Source organism: Corvus cornix, chromosome 1, assembly GCF_000738735.6.
Source record: "Corvus cornix cornix isolate S_Up_H32 chromosome 1, ASM73873v5, whole genome shotgun sequence".
Classification (NCBI taxonomy): domain Eukaryota; kingdom Metazoa; phylum Chordata; class Aves; order Passeriformes; family Corvidae; genus Corvus; species Corvus cornix.
The window spans coordinates 22,850,466-22,867,107 of record NC_046332.1 but is presented as its reverse complement, the minus strand read 5'-3'; the positions used below and the strand labels follow the sequence as shown (position 1 = coordinate 22,867,107).

Here is a 16,642-nt window from a genome sequence, read left to right as displayed (position 1 = left end):
ATGAGTGACTCACTCATCCACCCTTTTGAGAGTATAATAATAGAAATTCTTTAAAGCTTTGTGTTTTCGGCACAACGGCATTCCGATATGATCTAAGAATCACAGAGACACCCTCTGGTCCTAGGAGGACCGGGGAACAGGTTTGGCTAGAAAAAAAGTTTTCCTCATGTGATGGGCACCCCACCAATCACACAGCACGTTCCTCAAGCAACCTGGGCTCTTTAAAGAGCAGCAGAGGTGGGAGAAAGCGGCCTTTTCAGCTTTGCAGGTGGGTTGGGATTTCTGCTGGGAAGCATCACAAGAAGAGAGCGGTGAGTGCCTTGCTTTGGTTGTCATCTTCCTTTTAATGAGGCATGTGAACCGTAAGTGTCTATTAGGAGAAAAGACAGCTCTTATGTTTAAGGTTTTTTATTTTAGTCCCTGGACTGTTTGGTGTGTGGGAGTCTGGTACCTGGATAAGGTTAACTGCAGGAAATTATTAAGTATTTCATTTTTCTTACCTCAGGCTGTGTCTTCTCTATGGCTCTTTTAATTTCTTTCATATTTTTTCTCCTAAAGACTGAGGAGGAGGGAATGGAAAAATTAAATATGTTGTAAATCTGAGTGTTAAAAAAAAAAAAAAAAGAAGAATTGTTGTACAGGAAGAAGAACCTTGTAATTCCCCCTCACTTGTGAAAATAGGAAAGTTAAAAAAAACCCTCTTGTTTTGGCTGTGCTGAACTAATAAAGGAGAGAGGAAAAAACTACCTCCCAGCTCTATTTCCGAGGTAATTATGCTTGATGATTTACCAGCCACACCACTGTTCACACAGGCTTCATTTCATAGCACTCTCTTCGAAAGGAAACTTAATTAGTCAGTGACCCCTGCTTGATGCTGAGCTTTGTATTTGCTTTATTTTTCTCCCCTGGTAGCACAAAATAACTGTCTGCCTCTTCCATTTCTGAGTGTGGTTGACTCGTAGCACACAAGCAGTTTTCTGTGAGAGGTGGCTGCATTTCAGGGGAGGTAGAGCATTGGGAAAAGTCCAGAAGGGCAGGAGGAGTGCATGGGTTTGTGTCCACTGGAGATGTTTGCTTTAAAATAAGTAAACAACTGCTGAACTGACATTTGTAAAACATTTGGCTTCTTACAGTGGAGTTCAAGCTATTCATCATAAACATATTAAATTACATCCTCTTAGAAACTGTTTAATTCTGAAGGTGTCCCAAGCACTTGGGAAATACCTTCTTTTTAAGCCCCATAGGTGCTAAATTTTCCATTATAACCAATTTAGAAAAACACAAAAGTAAGTTTATTGCTTGATGCATCAGGGTCCACAGGAGGTCCGGGTGTGGGCAGGTCTGTGGCACCGGCGCTGGCCTTGGCGCAGCACCTCCAGCAGCGGTTCCGCCTGGATGACTTCCTTCCATCAGCACCCCAGGGCTAGCCCAGGCATCTCGCTCCTGCCTGTAGGGACACGCTCTCCAGTTGGGCTTGGACAGGAGGGGTGGTGCCCAGGCTTCCTCCCCGCAGGGCTGCACAGGCAGGGAGCAGGATTCTGCCGTTGCGCAGCCGGGTTTGCTCAGCTGCGCTCGAGTGGTGCAGAGCCCTTCAGCCAAGGCGTGCAGAGCCCGTGAGTCATAAAACAAATGCATCCTTTGTCTCTGCCTCCTTGCACCAGGACATGGGAACGCAATGCCCTGCACAGGGACGCTGAGGGAAGGAGAGGTAGCAAGTAGTGATGTGAAGCCCTTGCAAGCCCCACCACCATGCTAAGAAACCTCCAGGAGCAGGGTGTAGAAGCAAATGATGCTCACAGAGATGTTTTGGGATGTCCCTTTGTCACAGTGCTTGACAACTAGCACAAAATGCAAGGTGATCAAAATGACACCTGGTTCTGTGTTGGGCAATGCCAAATGAACTATTATCCATTGGGTTTTTTGGCTAGAGATGGAGTAGAGCTAGGCTAAGAAGGGCAATTCATCTGTAAGGCCACTGAAATCCTGTCCCAGCCTATAGAATAGGATGTGGAGGCTTCAAAAGACCAGCCCAATGTGTGTGAGGGGTGCACAACAGACCCCAAATCCCACTTGAATCCAGGAATTGTTGCCAGAAGAGCTTCCTTTCAAAGTCTGCATGAGGTTATCACCTAAAATACAAGGGCAGAAGCCAACCTCTGCAGAAAGGAGCTTCCTTTTCATGTCCCACAGTTGTGCTGAGGGTCTCAGAAAGCCACTGAGAGTAAAGGAAGGGAGGGGAGGTCAAGAAAGCTTCAAGAGCATGGAAATAATAGATTGCATGCAGCTTGTGGGGTACCAGGGGGAGGCAAGGCTACCCTTCTCCTGGGTTCTGGCAGGCTCAGCTGGCCCCCCATGAGTGTCAGGGGTGTTTTGGGGGTGTGAGGGGAGAGGAGAGGGGAGAAGTTACAACCAGTTGTACTGGTTGTGACCAGAATGTCAGGAAGAATACGAAGTATGTGCCTCAGGAGGGACATAGGGGTTTTTTGTACGAGAGCAACAGGCACCTTTCCAAAGCTGCTTAGAGCATGGAGCAAAGTCTTTGGTAGTGGTCATTGAATACCTCAGACCTAGATAGGTCACACCTAAATTGCAAGGTTTCTAGAAACCTTGAGAGAAACACCAGGTCAAGGCTGAAATTCCAGGACCTGGCTGCCTTCTTATGTGGAACTTTTGGATAACAGTTGCAGCTGAAGCTCCAGTTTCTTCAGGGGTTTCCCTGAAGCCCCAGGAAACTGCATTTGGGTCATAAAACTAATCTGAACAAGCCCAAGAAGAAGGTCCCTCTACCTCCAAATGCATTTGTGTCTGCAGGCAGAGGCTGCTGACACCTGTGTCTCTGGGGCTTGGGAGGAGGGCTGCCCATACCTGGGGGTGCCTGTGAGCCACATCTGTGCACAGCTTGCCTCGGGCATGCCAGCCAAGTTTGCCTCGTGTCTCTGGAGTCGTGTACCTGTGCCAAGTGCTGTGCGACCCACTCTGGCTAAACGCAGCTCACCTCTGAGGCATGAGGAGCAGGTGGAAAGCTCCAAATCTCCCACAGTTTCTCCTCTGGGACATGTTGGAGGATTGGCTCTCCAGCTGCCCAGCTGTTGTCATGGCCTTGGAGCACCTGCCTGGTCTCTCATTGCTGATGGTGATCCTGGACCATCTGCAAGGGAGAAGGGGTCAGACAAGGGGTTGCCACATGTGGCAGAGGTTAATAAAGTGGACACCAAGAAATGAACACTTTCAGCACCAATCACTGGGAGGCAGAGGGAAAATTCATAGAAATATGGCTACAGTGCGTTTTTTTAGGTCTAGAGTAAATCCTTTTTTCCTTCCCTTTTCTTCTTCCTGACCTCTCTGCTTCTCCCTGTGCTGCAATCCCATTGAACTTAGTTAAGGTACTGGAGAACCTTAGCTTGTCTGGAAATTTGCCATTTTCCAGCTGATACCTGTGGTGGCGACTGTGTCCAGCTTTCCGCACAACCACAGTGGCCCACAGGAGGTGGGTTCACGCCAGGAGAAGGGGTTTGCTTTCTCCAGCTAATGTGGCTGCAATAAAACTTGCCTGAGGGGAGGCAGGAATGAGCCAAGTTATGTCTGCCAAGGAGGAGAAGAAAGCCAGCTTGTGGAGAGGCAAGAGCTTGGGCTGGATGGACAGCCCACATGCAAGGTGTGAGTGCTGTTATTACACTGAACATTGGGTAACACACTCAGCCTTGGTTTATACACAGCAACTGGACCAGACCTGCTTCTCCATGTAGCAGTCAGAGTTCAAGTGCCTGCATTCAAACAGGAAAGAGTTCCTTGCTTTTTGGACTGCTGCCTGGCTTGTGATGTCTCTTAGATGGCAATAACTAAATGTTTTTTTAAAATCTCTGGAGTTCGCAACACATAGGTCCATGAGCCAGGCAGTGGTCTCTCCAGCTTTCAGATGAGTGGAGGACCAGGATTCATCTTAGGTTTAGCAGACTCTGCAGTGCTGTACCATAGAACACATGGCTGAACATTGCCCAGACCCAGATTTGACTTGCGAGACAGTTTTATGTAACCCCCTGGATACCCTGGCTGGTCAGGAAGTTTGGCAGGGACAGAGATTCAGGTCGACCTCATGAGCCTGCCGTTTTCAAATACAGAGCCATACTGTTTCATGTATACTTGTCTGGCCTCCAAACACCTGGGTGGGACTAAAAATGGCTTCTCAACTTTAAAATAATGGCCACATATCATTAAAAGATTCCCACATGTGCTATCATGCAAAAATACTTAGGCACTCTGCTGGTATGATGGTGAGAGCACTGGAGATGTCTGCATGCCTAACTCTCAAATCACTGCAGAAAGAGTGGTGGGAAGTGCCTGGTTTTCATCTGTCACTGTTGGAAGTCCTGCATACCCCAAAAGGGGCAGCTGCTGAGGAGGCAGGAGGTAGTGTTGTTAGAGAGGTCTCACAATGCCCTGTTCCTCAGAAAGCTCCCCTTCGATGACGCCTTTGTCTGCTCATATTTCCCAACAGCTTCTTTGAAGAATTGTGAAGTCAGTGACCCCAGCAAAAGAGGCACAAGTGCAGGTACTCTGGCAGAGGAAGGATGTTCAAGGAGTTTTTCCTGTTGTCTGCTCAAGCTGGGCTCACTTCAGCCTTTCTTTCCTGTATTTTTCTATACATATTTCCTATATTTTCTTAACCACCTGGCAAATGCAGTTGTCTCAGGGTTGGGGTTTTTTCCCTCTCCCTCTCCATGCACATGTGTGCTCCATCCCTTTGAAAGAAAAACTTGGTGGGCCCTGGTGTCTGAGCTTCTTTCTGCAAGAGGTCTCGCACCTCTGACTGATGCCTTTATGCTGCTCTCTCTGGAAGGGGATGAATTTGATGCAGGGCACCTGACTCCAGACTACAGGATATAGCACTCTCAGGAATTTGGTAGGAATTCTACTTGGCCTGGCTCCCATGAGCCAGCTGCAACCTGAGCTGCTCCCTCCCTCCTTCCCTTCCTCCCTCACACCTGACTTGGGGGACTCAGCTCCTGTTCCCAGCATGGGTGGGAGATGGGGCTACCCTTAGCAAAGCCCTATGCTGGATGTGTGTGGGATACAGCCAGAGCACCGTGGTGACCAGTTAAGTCCCATGGTAGCGCTGGTCAAAATGGCCCAAGACAGCATGCCCTGGAGTAACGCTGGCTCCTTTGGAATAGGGGTGAGGTGAGGGTGCTGAACTTGTCCCATGTCCATCTAAATGTAGCGGGTGTTTTCGGCCAGAAAGAAATGAAATACCATGAGCTGAGGTTGTCATGAGTCCTGTTGTGATGATGAAAATCCTACCCAAAGGGGAGCTGAAGACACCAGCTGCCCCCAAAGTGGTCCCAGTCTTCTGTAGCTCAAGTATCAGGGAGAGTTTGAGTTACCAGATTAACACTTGGGGAGGTGTCTTCTCTGAAACTACTATAAAGCAAGGGATGGGAGGTGTACAGACAGGCTGGCAAGTTCTGCCTATCCTTTTCCACATGGATAATTTGTGTTTCTGAGTGAAGCATACTGTACCAGTGGTCTAACTGAAGACTGTATTTGGTTTTTTTCTAGGTTGCATGAAGAATTAAAGATGGCAAAAAGTGATGATTGCGTACGCATCTTGCAGGGTCTGTTAGTCTTTGGGAATGTGGTCATTGGGGTAAGTGAAGTGGAACAAGTATGGGTGGAGGCCTCCTTCCAGTATGACACTTCTCAAAACAGCAGTTCTCTTTCTTCACATGTCAAGTCTACACATAAACAGTCCAGTAAACCCTGAGAGAAGAGGATAAGGAGAGCTGTCCTAGATGATCAGTTGGGTGGGAAAGGGACAGCAGGGGCTGATCCACAATACCAAGATGGGTTCTAGGGGAAAAGCCTTAGAACTGTCAGCAGGAGCAGACCAACATTTTTCCAGCCACCTCTCTCCATATAGTGATGGAATGGTTGTGTTCATTCTTTCTTAACATCCTCAAGTCCTAGGCCTGACTTCTCAGATCAAGGCTGGGTGAGATTTGCCTGCAATTCTTCTGTGAAGTCCCAATACAAGAGATTGTACAGGTGGGCAGAGGAGGACTTGGGTAGCTCCCATTTGGCAGGAAGTTGAATGAAAGAAAGCACTCTACACCTGTTTCTGTCTTTGCTATTTCTTTGGTGAAGCTTGATCTAATGGATTTCTTGTGCTTCCCAGATGTGCGGCATTGCCCTGACAGCAGAGTGTATCTACGTTGTGTCTAGCCCCCATGGTCCCTACCCTCTCCTGAAAGCCACAGCAAACAATGGAATCTACGCTGCTGCCTGGATTGGCATCTTTGTTGGCCTTGCACTCTTTGCTCTGTCTATCATTGGTATTATTGGAGTCATTAAGGCCAGCAGGACCTTGCTGCTGGTGGTAAGTGTTGCAAAGTTTGCCTTCCTATTGCTGCCCAACTGAACAAATGCTGCCTTAGTGTCCCTGGTCACCTTGGGAATCAACCAATGAGCAAAGACAGCTTTTTTACTGATAAGGAGACAAAGGTTCTTCTTGCTCATGGCTGTGGTGTCCCAGAAGGTGTCTCCTGTGAAGACACATGCACGAGAAGCTCCTGAACCCGGCTGAGGGAACTAATGGAGATAGCCACAGTGGAGGTTTGACTGGCTTGACCCTGACCTTGCCCTGAAGCAATGCAGGAGCACTTGTGCAATCACATATAGCTTGTTTCTCCCCACCCCGTACTGCTTTTCAGCTGTCATACACTATTCAGTTTAGGAGCTGATAGGTAATGACTTCTGTACAAGGCATTAGTAAGTGTCAGGATACCAAATATGGGGGCAATCAGGAACACAAGACATCAGCAGTCAGGCAGAAATTATAGGGGTGGGGACAGAGGTTTGGATAAGCCAGGGACAATGTTAAGATGTGGACAAATCTCTGTACAATGTCTTACTTAGTCCTTTAGTTTGACAGTAGCAAAACTTAATTGGTGCTTGCAATAATGAAGGGTAGGGACGAAAACTCTGGAATGAGCTCTCTCGTGGATGACTGTGGGGTTGTAGGGTGTCTGTTTTAGACAAGAGGCACTCGGAGGTCTGAATTGTTGGGCCAGGGAATATGCCAGCAAACAGCTGAGGAAATAGAATTCCCTTAACTCTGAATTTTGGTGTCTTGGCTGACACCCAAGGCTCTGGTTTAAGATATATGAGAGGGTAGAAGGGACAGAAGCTGGGGTAAGTAGGAAAAACATGCCTTAAATCAGAGAAGAACATTATAAAATGTGGGAGGAGGAACAGACATGAGAGCTCCAAAAGGAATATGGAAAATGTCAAAGGGATTATGTTGGAAAGGGAAAAGAAAGTGTGAAAGAGAATATGAGAGGTGACCCTTGGAATCTGTTTTCATGAAGGATCTTTGGTTACAATGTAGGAGCGTCCAGGAAATCTGATTATGAAAATTCAGGGGGATTTGACTGACACCCTAAGTTTCACCTTCTGTTTCCCCAAAGTACAATCTCCTGCTAGGACTGAACAGCTGCCTGCTGAAAAGCTTATAGCTGGCAAGTGGAAGTGGAAGGAGGACACATGACACAAACATGGGTTGCCAATGAGACGCAACAAAGAAAAGGACAAAGTATTTTCCGTGGAGGCAGGGTAGTCTTAATGCCAAGAGGTTCTGATGAAATCTTGTCTGTGAGATGGAGGACAATTCCAGTCATTCACCTTCAAGAAAGTAGATTGCAAATTGAAACAAGCACAGGGAAGGGCTACCTGAACATTTAGGAGCACAGAGAGGGCAGAGGGGAATATGATAGCCTGGCCATCTTTGCATCAAGCAGGGTTTCCATCTTAATCTTGGAAAAAAAATACTGGACTGCTTCTCCAAGAACTAATTCTGCTCTCTTTGTCCCCCAGTACATCATTCTGATGCTGATCACTTTTGCATTTGAAATGGCTTCTTGCATCACAGCAGCGACCTACCAAGACTCCGTGAGTATTTCTTCCCTCGTGTATTCTTTTAACTGGGCTGGGAAACACAAGTTCTAGGGCACACAGTCATCCTGTTCAGTGTAGTAAATGTGGTAATACGGTGTAAACTCACAGGACTACTGCTGAGCAGAAGACAGCCCCACAAGAAAAAACTCCAACATCATTATTCTAATCAAAGAAATAACTTTGTTCTTTCTGACATAGTTTTGTTATTTCTAACATTTTAAAATGTTTACAGCCTTGTAGTTAAGGAAATAATAGTGTGGATTAGCTGAATCATCAATACAGTGTTTAGTCTTTCAGCTACAGACTGATTAATCTATCATACACACAGAAGACAAATCTTCAGCGTTGCCCCACGCAGTGTTACTGGAGAGGGAAAGATTACATGGATTGTTGGAGATACTGTGGGGATGGAAATGGTTTGTGGTGCTTTAGTTCCAACATACCAGATGCAATCCATAGCTTCTGCACATCCGTTGGGATCTACATCTGGTAGTGCCTGCTTGAGATCTTCATCTTTGTTGCTCCTGCCCCTCAAATCCTGCTCTTTATTCTCTCATGTGTAAACTGGAGGAGAAGCAACATTCCTGTTCTCCAGCAGGACACTGAAACAAGAAAACAAACCCTCCCCAAATAACCTTGTATTTGCTTTATATGACCGCCTATTTACATAGTTTCTGCGTTTTTCTTTGCTGGGTTTTTTTTTCTGTAGCACACTCCAGGTGTCTTCCTGAAGCAAATGCTGGAGGGATATCAGAAGACAGAGCCAGCCAATAACAGTGACAAAGAGCTCACAAACACATGGGATAAACTCATGCTTCAGGTAATAACAACACTGAAAAGTTGCTAATTACTAAATGCTCTGCAGGCCTGGAATTTCAAGTCCTCGTTGGGGCTGCTGGATAACAAAGAGGATCAAGGCATCTGCCTTGAACCCTAAAGAAAGTTCTGACACACTCCCCCTTTAGCTCATTTATCAGACGACAGACTGTCAAAGACAGGCACTTCAAAAATCTCTCCCATAAATTGGTGATTAATGCCTAACTGGCATCCTGACATGTGCAGGGCTGTGACCTGGGCCCACAAAGACCTTTCCCTCCTCTCTCCCTGCAGAACCATTGCTGTGGGGTGCTGGGCCCCTCTGACTGGCAGGAGTACACGTCTGCCTTCCGCGACACACACAACGATGCCGACTACCCCTGGCCACGGAATTGCTGCGTCCTGGATACACAAGGGCTTCCCGTCAACCTTGATGGCTGCAAACTTGGAGTGCCTGGCTACTATAACAGCAATGTAAGATCATCTCTGCTTTTTCCAGTTAACATATGTCAGTCAAAAGTGCCTTGCTGGAAGGGAAAGAAACTGTGAATAGCCTTTCTCCTTCACTGTAAGCTACAGGTGTTCAAAAGCTTTCTGGAGGAGAAGAAATGCCTGTAGAGTCCTGACCATGTTGCTGAACACAGGACAGGAATTTTTTTTAGCATAGAGGCTTTCCTGATAGAGAGAGAAATCTCCCAAGCCACTTGTAAGAAGTGACATCTCTAACATGTAGATGGACAGTAGCTAAATCAAACTTAGCCCAGGGATGAGTGTATACAATACAAGTGAGCAAATCATCAGTACCCCTCCTCAAGGAAGAACTTTTCAGTTGACCAGAGTGTCCTGTTCACTAGGTTGCTGGGTCATGAGCATCAGCTTCTGTACTAGCTTGCATTTCTAGAAGGCATTCAAGCTTCCAAATTTGCCTTCAGGTTCTTGATTCTGGAGGTCAATTCTCTGTCAACTGTGTTTGGTTATCTAAGTGTACTTGGCAAGTGAATGGCACAGGAAGTTGTCCTTGAAGTGTTTGAGGTGGGTCTATGTATCTGGAGCCAGAAACAGGTGAGTTATCAGCAAGTTGCAATAGCAGTGTAGCTCTGGCTTGGTTTTTGAGACCCTCTGAGCTACCCAAATTGCAGTAGGAGAGGAGCATGCCACCATGCCACCTAAGTCTCTCTCAGGGGTGAATAAGCTTGTCGCCTCACAGTGCAGGCTCAGCACTGGTGTTGAGTCATTCCTGGTTGTCTTTCAGGGTTGTTATGATGCTATTTCTGGGCCAGTGAACACACATGCCTGGGGTGTTGCCTGGTTTGGCTTTGCCATCCTCTGCTGGACTGTAAGTACTTAATATTTGCCTTTATTTCCTCTTCTCTTCTCTTGCTGTTCCACACCCAGCTGGGTGGAGGTGGATGACGGGACTTACGCATTTAAAATGTCCATAGATTATCGTCATTCATTCATCACAAATCTGCCTGTAGCCTGCTCCACTAACAGCCACATTTACAAGTTCCCCTCCATTCTGGCTTCCAGAGGTGAGGAACTAGATGGCCTTCCAGCCTGCCATGGCCTGCTGCGACCTGCTGCCATCTCAGCAATACAACACAGCAAACACACCTTGCAGATACTTCTTTGTGAAGGGTATTGGATCATCTAAGCAGTAATCATGATAGATAATTCGGTTTGTAGTTCAAAGATTTTGTATGAGTGTATTAAGTACTCAGGGTTCAGCAGCTTCATGACAGATAATCCCCAGTGAGATGAGCGATACAGTCAAATAGTTATAGCTGCACATATCTTCTTTCTTTGCTGGGTTGTTTCTGTGCAGATAAAAAACTTTAAGCTTCCTCTGCCTGAACAGGCTTTGCTTTTCAAGAATTTCTGTTAATCTCTCCAACCAGTTGGACTAAATGGGGCTGGGGGAGAGGTGGAAAGCAGGAAATAGGGAGCAGAGAAACTTAACAGTATTGTTGTTTCAGTTCTGTGTCCTCCTTGGTACCATGTTCTACTGGAGTGGGATTGAATACTGAAGGCCCAGCGTCCTCAGTGCTGTCCTGAAGAGCCACGTGAATCTGCATGTGTTTGTCTTCTGTTCCACTCTCCTTGGGCCATGGAAGATTTGAAGTTTTCCCACCACCTCTCCCATATATACTTTTGCCCCCCCATAAACTTGACACAAAGAACTGATGACTGCAGGAAAGAATCTTCGTGTCCGTGCTTTGCCCCTTGTTCTGCAGCCTTAATGCCTCCTGGCTGAGGTACAATTCTTTTTTCACTGTGCAAGAAATCCTGGAGCATAAGGAAAAAAGTGATCTGATTTGTTCTCTGATGACATCAGAAAAGAAACACTTGCTCCAGAAAAATGTCTCTCTAAAATTAGTTTGAATTTAAATTATAATGCTTCAGCAAGGGCTGTGTGAGCAAAACTGTAACCTCCTGTGAGCAATAAGGATGGATGCTGCAAGGGAGAAGACTGCAGACCTCTCTATTATATTTTACTGTTCAACTTCTCTTGCTGGTCTCTGTCACCCTTGCCTTAGAATAAGGCAGATTCTCTGAGCATTGATGTGTGTCAGCGATAAAAACATGGCACAGATAAAAAGTCTGTTGCTAGTCAAGCCCAATAAAAGGCTAGCTCACTCCTCAGCAATATGCTGCCTATATTCAAGCCTACCTCCTGTCTTTGATGAAACTACTGCATGTGCTCCTACCTTCAGAAGTGCCAGTCCAGGAAAAGCTCCACTTGCTAACAAGCAACTTCCTCAAAAAAACTGTTATGTACTTCACACAAGATTTCATACACCTACGGGCTAGAATTTGTGCAGACTACAAGGGGTTCTGTGCTGTAGTTGCCTTTACAAAAGTGGCTGTCCCATGCTCCTAGTTTACTGTGCTTCTTGCTTCAGCTACCTGTGTGTATATGGTCACATCCCCTGCATCATTCCCCTTCCACATCCCCGGATCAGGTAGGACAAACGGCAAATAATGGCAGTGAGTAACTCTTGTGAAAAATGCAAGCAAGGAGCTAACTGAACCAAACCCAGTCCTTGCATCAGTACTTGCAGTTCTCACTCAGTTCAATAAAGGCTGTTTACTTTGGCCCAGACTGAGCTGGTGTCTTTCCTAGTGAATGCTTCATTAGTTAAACGTATTGTGAGAAATGTGCTCCTCCACAGAGCGTTTTGAGATGAAGCCTCTTCCAAAGATGTACTGGTTCAGGTCCTGATGCTTGCCATCTGCCTTGATTCTTTGTTTTTGTATATTCACCAAAATACTAATTAAAAAGAAAGGGAAGCGATTTTTTTCTCTTGTTCAAGGTTGTGTCTTTGGAAAGGGTAAATAATAAAGGTCTGTGTCTGGGACATGTGGGGCAGGACAATGTCAGGCTTTAACATGCTGTAACAGAGAGGGTAAAGCACCAGGATGCAGCGTGCTCCAGAGACTCAGCAGCCGAATAGTTCCGGGCCAGAGTGCTGGGGGAGAGAAGGAGGCAGATATAAGGGCAAAGAGCTTGAGGAAGAAATGGGTCCCTGCAACACAGACAAAGTTTTCTGTGTGACTGTGCCTTCAGAACTGACAATCCTCACAGATCAGCCACTCACCTGGTTTAGAGGCGAGGCGAGGCGAGGCAAGGAGAGGAGAGGAGGGGGATGGGGATGGGGATGGGGCAGGAAGGACATGGCAGGCACAGAGACCTGTCCTTGCTCAGCCAAACCCTCCAGCAACTCTTGGTCATGGCAGCTGTTGTGGATAGCTGCCCCCCTGCATAAGGGCCTCTTGCTTGAGTTGTTTCTGAAACTGAAGCAGCTCTGCAAATGGGTGAAACAAGTGGCTGTGGGATATTCTAGAGGCTAGTAAGCCCTTCTGAATATGGATGTCACTGGACATTCAGCCTGGAGAAAACTGGAGGACCACAGAAGCAGGTACGATCAAATACTATTTTCCTCCTCTGGTCTTCTTCCTCAGACCTAGATCCTTTCTGTGACATCTAAATGTGGTATGATTACAGCACTGCATTTAATACAGAGGAAAATGCTGCAGGATTTTGAAGGAGAAGAGAAACTGAGACTACTTTAAATAGACTATTGCAGTATTAACTGCCCCAAACAGTTGCAAGTGATACCATTGACCTATAACATAAATGGCAGCTCAAGTCAATTTGGGTTTGGGTTCTTCAAATTTGCTTTCTGCTTCTTAAGCCTTTCCCTCCCAGTGCACTTCATTATTTGTGTACTAAAAAAATAAAAGCTGTGACCAAGTGATCCAGGCAATGGTGGATCTGTGCAGAAGGGTCAAACATGCCACAGTGCATCCAGAAAAACCAAGTTTTATCTGCCTCAACTAAGGGGGTAGGAGGAGATTGGACTGATGACAGAATGATGTTGAGCAGGATATTTAAAAATTCCTGCTGAAAAATCAGAAAAAGCCATGCTTCTGAAGGCTGATTCCAGCCTCTGCAAGTTCCTTACCTGGGGTGCCAGGGAAAGGGTGAGGAGGGGATGGAGTCTTTGACAGGAATGGTGGTGATCAGGTTTATGTGTCAGCTGAGACTTGTAAAGAAATCCTGGTCAGTCTCAGCTGTTTGGATTGCTTCCTGAAGGCATGGATGTATGTGGTCTTCAGAGCAGGCTGTAGGCATGTGTGCATGAAAACTGCTGGACTAAGACATCCTGCTAAGACAGGATGAAGAAAAAAAAATGCCCCAGGTGGAAGTCGTATGGTTTGTTTGCAGATTTGCTCTGTGTATTTATTCTCTGTAGGTGTGAATATTCACAGTTCTCTCTCTCTCTCTCTTCAATTCTCCCATGGAGTTACCAAATGTATTTTTAGATTATTAATTTATTGCAATATTCCCAGCTCTGAGAAATCAAGAGTCTCACTGAGAAGCATCCTCTGTTCATAATTGATGGAGTGGCATATACTCCAATCCAGAAAGAATCCCAAACCCTCAGCTGCTCCCCTCCCACACACACAGAAACGTAACCTGGTGTTTTTCACACTGCCGAATGTTTGTGGCTGGCAGTACTGAAGGTCTCTGTTCCTTCAGGCAATGCGGCAATGTGGGGCTGCCTTTGTGTATTTTTTGCCTTGACCCCATTTTTCCAACAGGTTTTCCTACCCCTTCCTCCCTTCCCCTCACTTCTGCAGGAGACCTCTTTGCACAAACTCTTTCAGTCCCTGCTTTTCTTTACCTTGCTGGTTTCCTTACAACATACAATGGCCATTATGTGCCATACTTGCATTTGGTTACCCACCTCATTGGGAAAACTGGGAACCAGGCTGCCAGTGGTGGTCAGTATCCTCTGGCATGGGTGATTTATTCCCTTTCCTGCTCACTGCCCTGGTATCCTAGTTTTTCACATTCCTTACAGCAGGGAGTCATGCCAAGCAAATGTTTATCGGGACCAATCACGTAAAACTAACTCATAAACAAAGCCAACCCTTGGCAGCCCTGCCCTCCTTGGCAACTGGGGAAAGCCCCTGCAACGTGTGGTATGCTGGGAACCTCCTGCAAGAGCTCTCCCTGTAATCTCAGGCATCTATCTTTAGGAGATCCTGCTTCAGGAGGAGTGGAATATGACTGCTGGGGGGTTATCCTCAACAGGAAAAAAGGTGAGGGTGTTCCTGACCTCCTCAGGAGGTGAAATTACATCATAGGCAAGGGCACGTGCAGTTCTCGTATGATCACTATGATGCCTTAGGTTTTAACTTTTCTATTTTTCAAATCCTGTGCTGCCTGGTGTGTAACTCTGAAGTTCCTTGTGGCCTGTTAGCTGCAGTTCTCTCATGCTGGTTAGACATAACAAGCCTCTCCAGGTTTGCTCTTCAAGGACACCAGGTCCCAAAATGTGTAAACTAAAGCCTAGAGAAGGGGGGGGGCAAACTTGGGGTAATTACATCATTAACTGAAGTTATAATTGGAGAATTCACCCTGATATGCAAATGGACCAAACTTATAAAAGTGTGAAGAACCCGTGACCCAGGGCCCATCGTGGGTGTAGCCTTTTGACTGCCCAGGGTGTACCTTTGAAGGCCCTTCAGACAAATACCTCCTTTTATTCTCTTATTCTTGTCTAGCCTCTGTTTTTAGGTGGCCACCTCAGGCATCAACTAGTGAAGATAAACCCTGCAAGAGAGACAAGTGATGAGCAGTGAGCTGCTCTGGCTACCCAGAGCTGTTGCTAACTGTGAGCCAATGCAGGACTTCTCTATTTTTCCCAAAGCAACGCTCACCTTTACCAGGGTCCAGTGGCTGGCACAGAGGCCGGAGACTGTAAAGCCAAGTCACTTCAAAAAATCCCTGTAAATAACCAGCCTAGTCCTTGTACACTGTCTGACCCTTGGTGTTTAAAGTAAATTACCTCACAGTGCAAAAAAAAAGTAAAGCGGTTTGTGAGCACACATTTTTTCTGATTTATTCTTCCTGATTGTTATGAAATGTTGCCTGATATTCTTCAGACTGGTTCAACTCAATCTTATAGCTGGGTGTGGAGTTTTTTGAGTTTTACTTATCTGGAAACTTCCTCTGTTTAATAATCATCATGTGTGTTATTCTCCTTTCTCCAGCTCTGGTTGTTCCCATGTTTTTGTACCTTGTGGTTCTTTCTTAAGCAGCCACAAAGTTTTTTTGGAAGTCATTTCCTCTCACTGAATTCAAATATTTCCTGGTCTTTTCAGATAAGGGATTTAAATGACAGAGAGGTGTACCCTCTGCAGCAGATGTGCTATGGAAGAAAACAGGTCCCATTTTAAGATGGATCTGGACCCAAATTGCAAATGTAATTCCTAGGAGTTGTCTAGGTTTGCAAAACGTAGTTCATCTCACACTGCAGTCTGCTAATAAAACATAAGAAAATACCTACCCTGTTTAATTATGGAGTGAGGCAAACATTAGTTTTAACACTCACACTGTGTCTAACTTCCGAGGGCAGCAGGACTTGGGCACCTCTGAGCTTTGCAGATCCCATTCATTTCTAATCCTTAACTCTGAAACTGTTCATCCTTTACCCTTGTGGTGAGGCATGTTCTTTGAAAACTTTATCCTACTCAGATGGAATATGAACTCAGAAATGTCACTGCCTTTCTCCATCTTGGCTGTTATGATTCTGTTCTTTTTGTTGGTGGTGGTGCCTTGTGCCAGTCTCCCTTCCCCACACTGCCTGCCTCCCCTTTGCTGCCAGCTGACCTTTAGCCCCATCCAGTGGGATACCAGTGGGATGTCCTGGTGCCCAGAGCTGCTGGACTTTTGTGTTGCAGTGAGGATGCATGAGATACCAGTGTCAAATGCTCCTTGGCACTGGGCTAGGTTGACTCCTGGTTAACAGCCAGGGTGGGAATTTGCTTAATCCTGGTTTTGGCTTAGCTGAAAGTATCCAAGATGTTGTAGCTGTGGCTTCCAATACAACCTACACAGGGCATTGCCCTGAGTCAGGCAGGCAAAAGAAACTGGCTGAAATTGTGTTCAAGCATTTCCATATGTTTAAGCACCGTGATTTAGGGCACAGTGCTGACTGGAGCATGAGCCTTTTGCCTAATTTTCATAACCATGGGAATGCTGTGGGGCAGTCTGCAATTCTCCCCTTGCGTTATGGCCAAGCCACTGCTAGACTCTGTGGCACAAAGAATAGGAAAATACTGGTTCTCATACAGCAGTAATAATTGGCTCTGGCTAACAACAATTCCAGACTCCAACAAACATGGTTTTCTCTCTCAATTTGTGTGCCAGTTGCCATGGTAAGCAGGAAGCACAACCCAGGCATTTTCCTAAAGGGAAACTGAAGTCATGAAGGAGGTAGGAAAGGGAGTCAAGCCCTGAGTTCAGCAGCTGAGTAGGAAAAAAATATTTAATTTAACCTGATGATTCATCTGCCTTTTAGGG

At 46.1% G+C, this 16,642-nt stretch overlaps 1 protein-coding gene across 2 annotated transcripts; it reads left to right on the top strand.

The window, feature by feature from the left end:
- The first annotated feature begins 124 nt into the window (after window positions 1–124).
- Window positions 125–12,061, top strand: UPK1B (uroplakin 1B). 2 transcript variants are annotated; one of them, XM_019283710.2, is made up of 9 exons: window positions 125–311; window positions 4,496–4,549; window positions 5,557–5,644; window positions 6,173–6,373; window positions 7,870–7,944; window positions 8,660–8,770; window positions 9,061–9,240; window positions 10,019–10,102; window positions 10,743–12,061. In XM_019283710.2, exons 3-9 carry the CDS (start codon window positions 5,576–5,578, stop codon window positions 10,791–10,793), a joined length of 771 nt encoding a protein of 256 aa, XP_019139255.1. In that variant the 5' UTR covers window positions 125–311; window positions 4,496–4,549; window positions 5,557–5,575; the 3' UTR covers window positions 10,794–12,061. The 2 variants fall into 2 exon arrangements, with proteins under 2 accessions (XP_019139255.1, XP_010394279.1); XM_010395977.3 differs by lacking the exon at window positions 4,496–4,549.
- The last annotated feature ends 4,581 nt before the right edge of the window (window positions 12,062–16,642 follow it).

Bases quoted from the DNA above. Each gene is read 5' to 3' on its own strand.
- UPK1B (XM_010395977.3), top strand. From the start codon at position 5,576: ATGGCAAAAAGTGATGATTGCGTACGCATCTTGCAGGGTCTGTTAGTC. The intron at 6,374-7,869 runs GTAAGTGTTGCA...TTTGTCCCCCAG, and splicing joins GCAGGACCTTGCTGCTGGTG to TACATCATTCTGATGCTGAT. The intron at 8,771-9,060 runs GTAATAACAACA...CTCTCCCTGCAG, and splicing joins GGGATAAACTCATGCTTCAG to AACCATTGCTGTGGGGTGCT.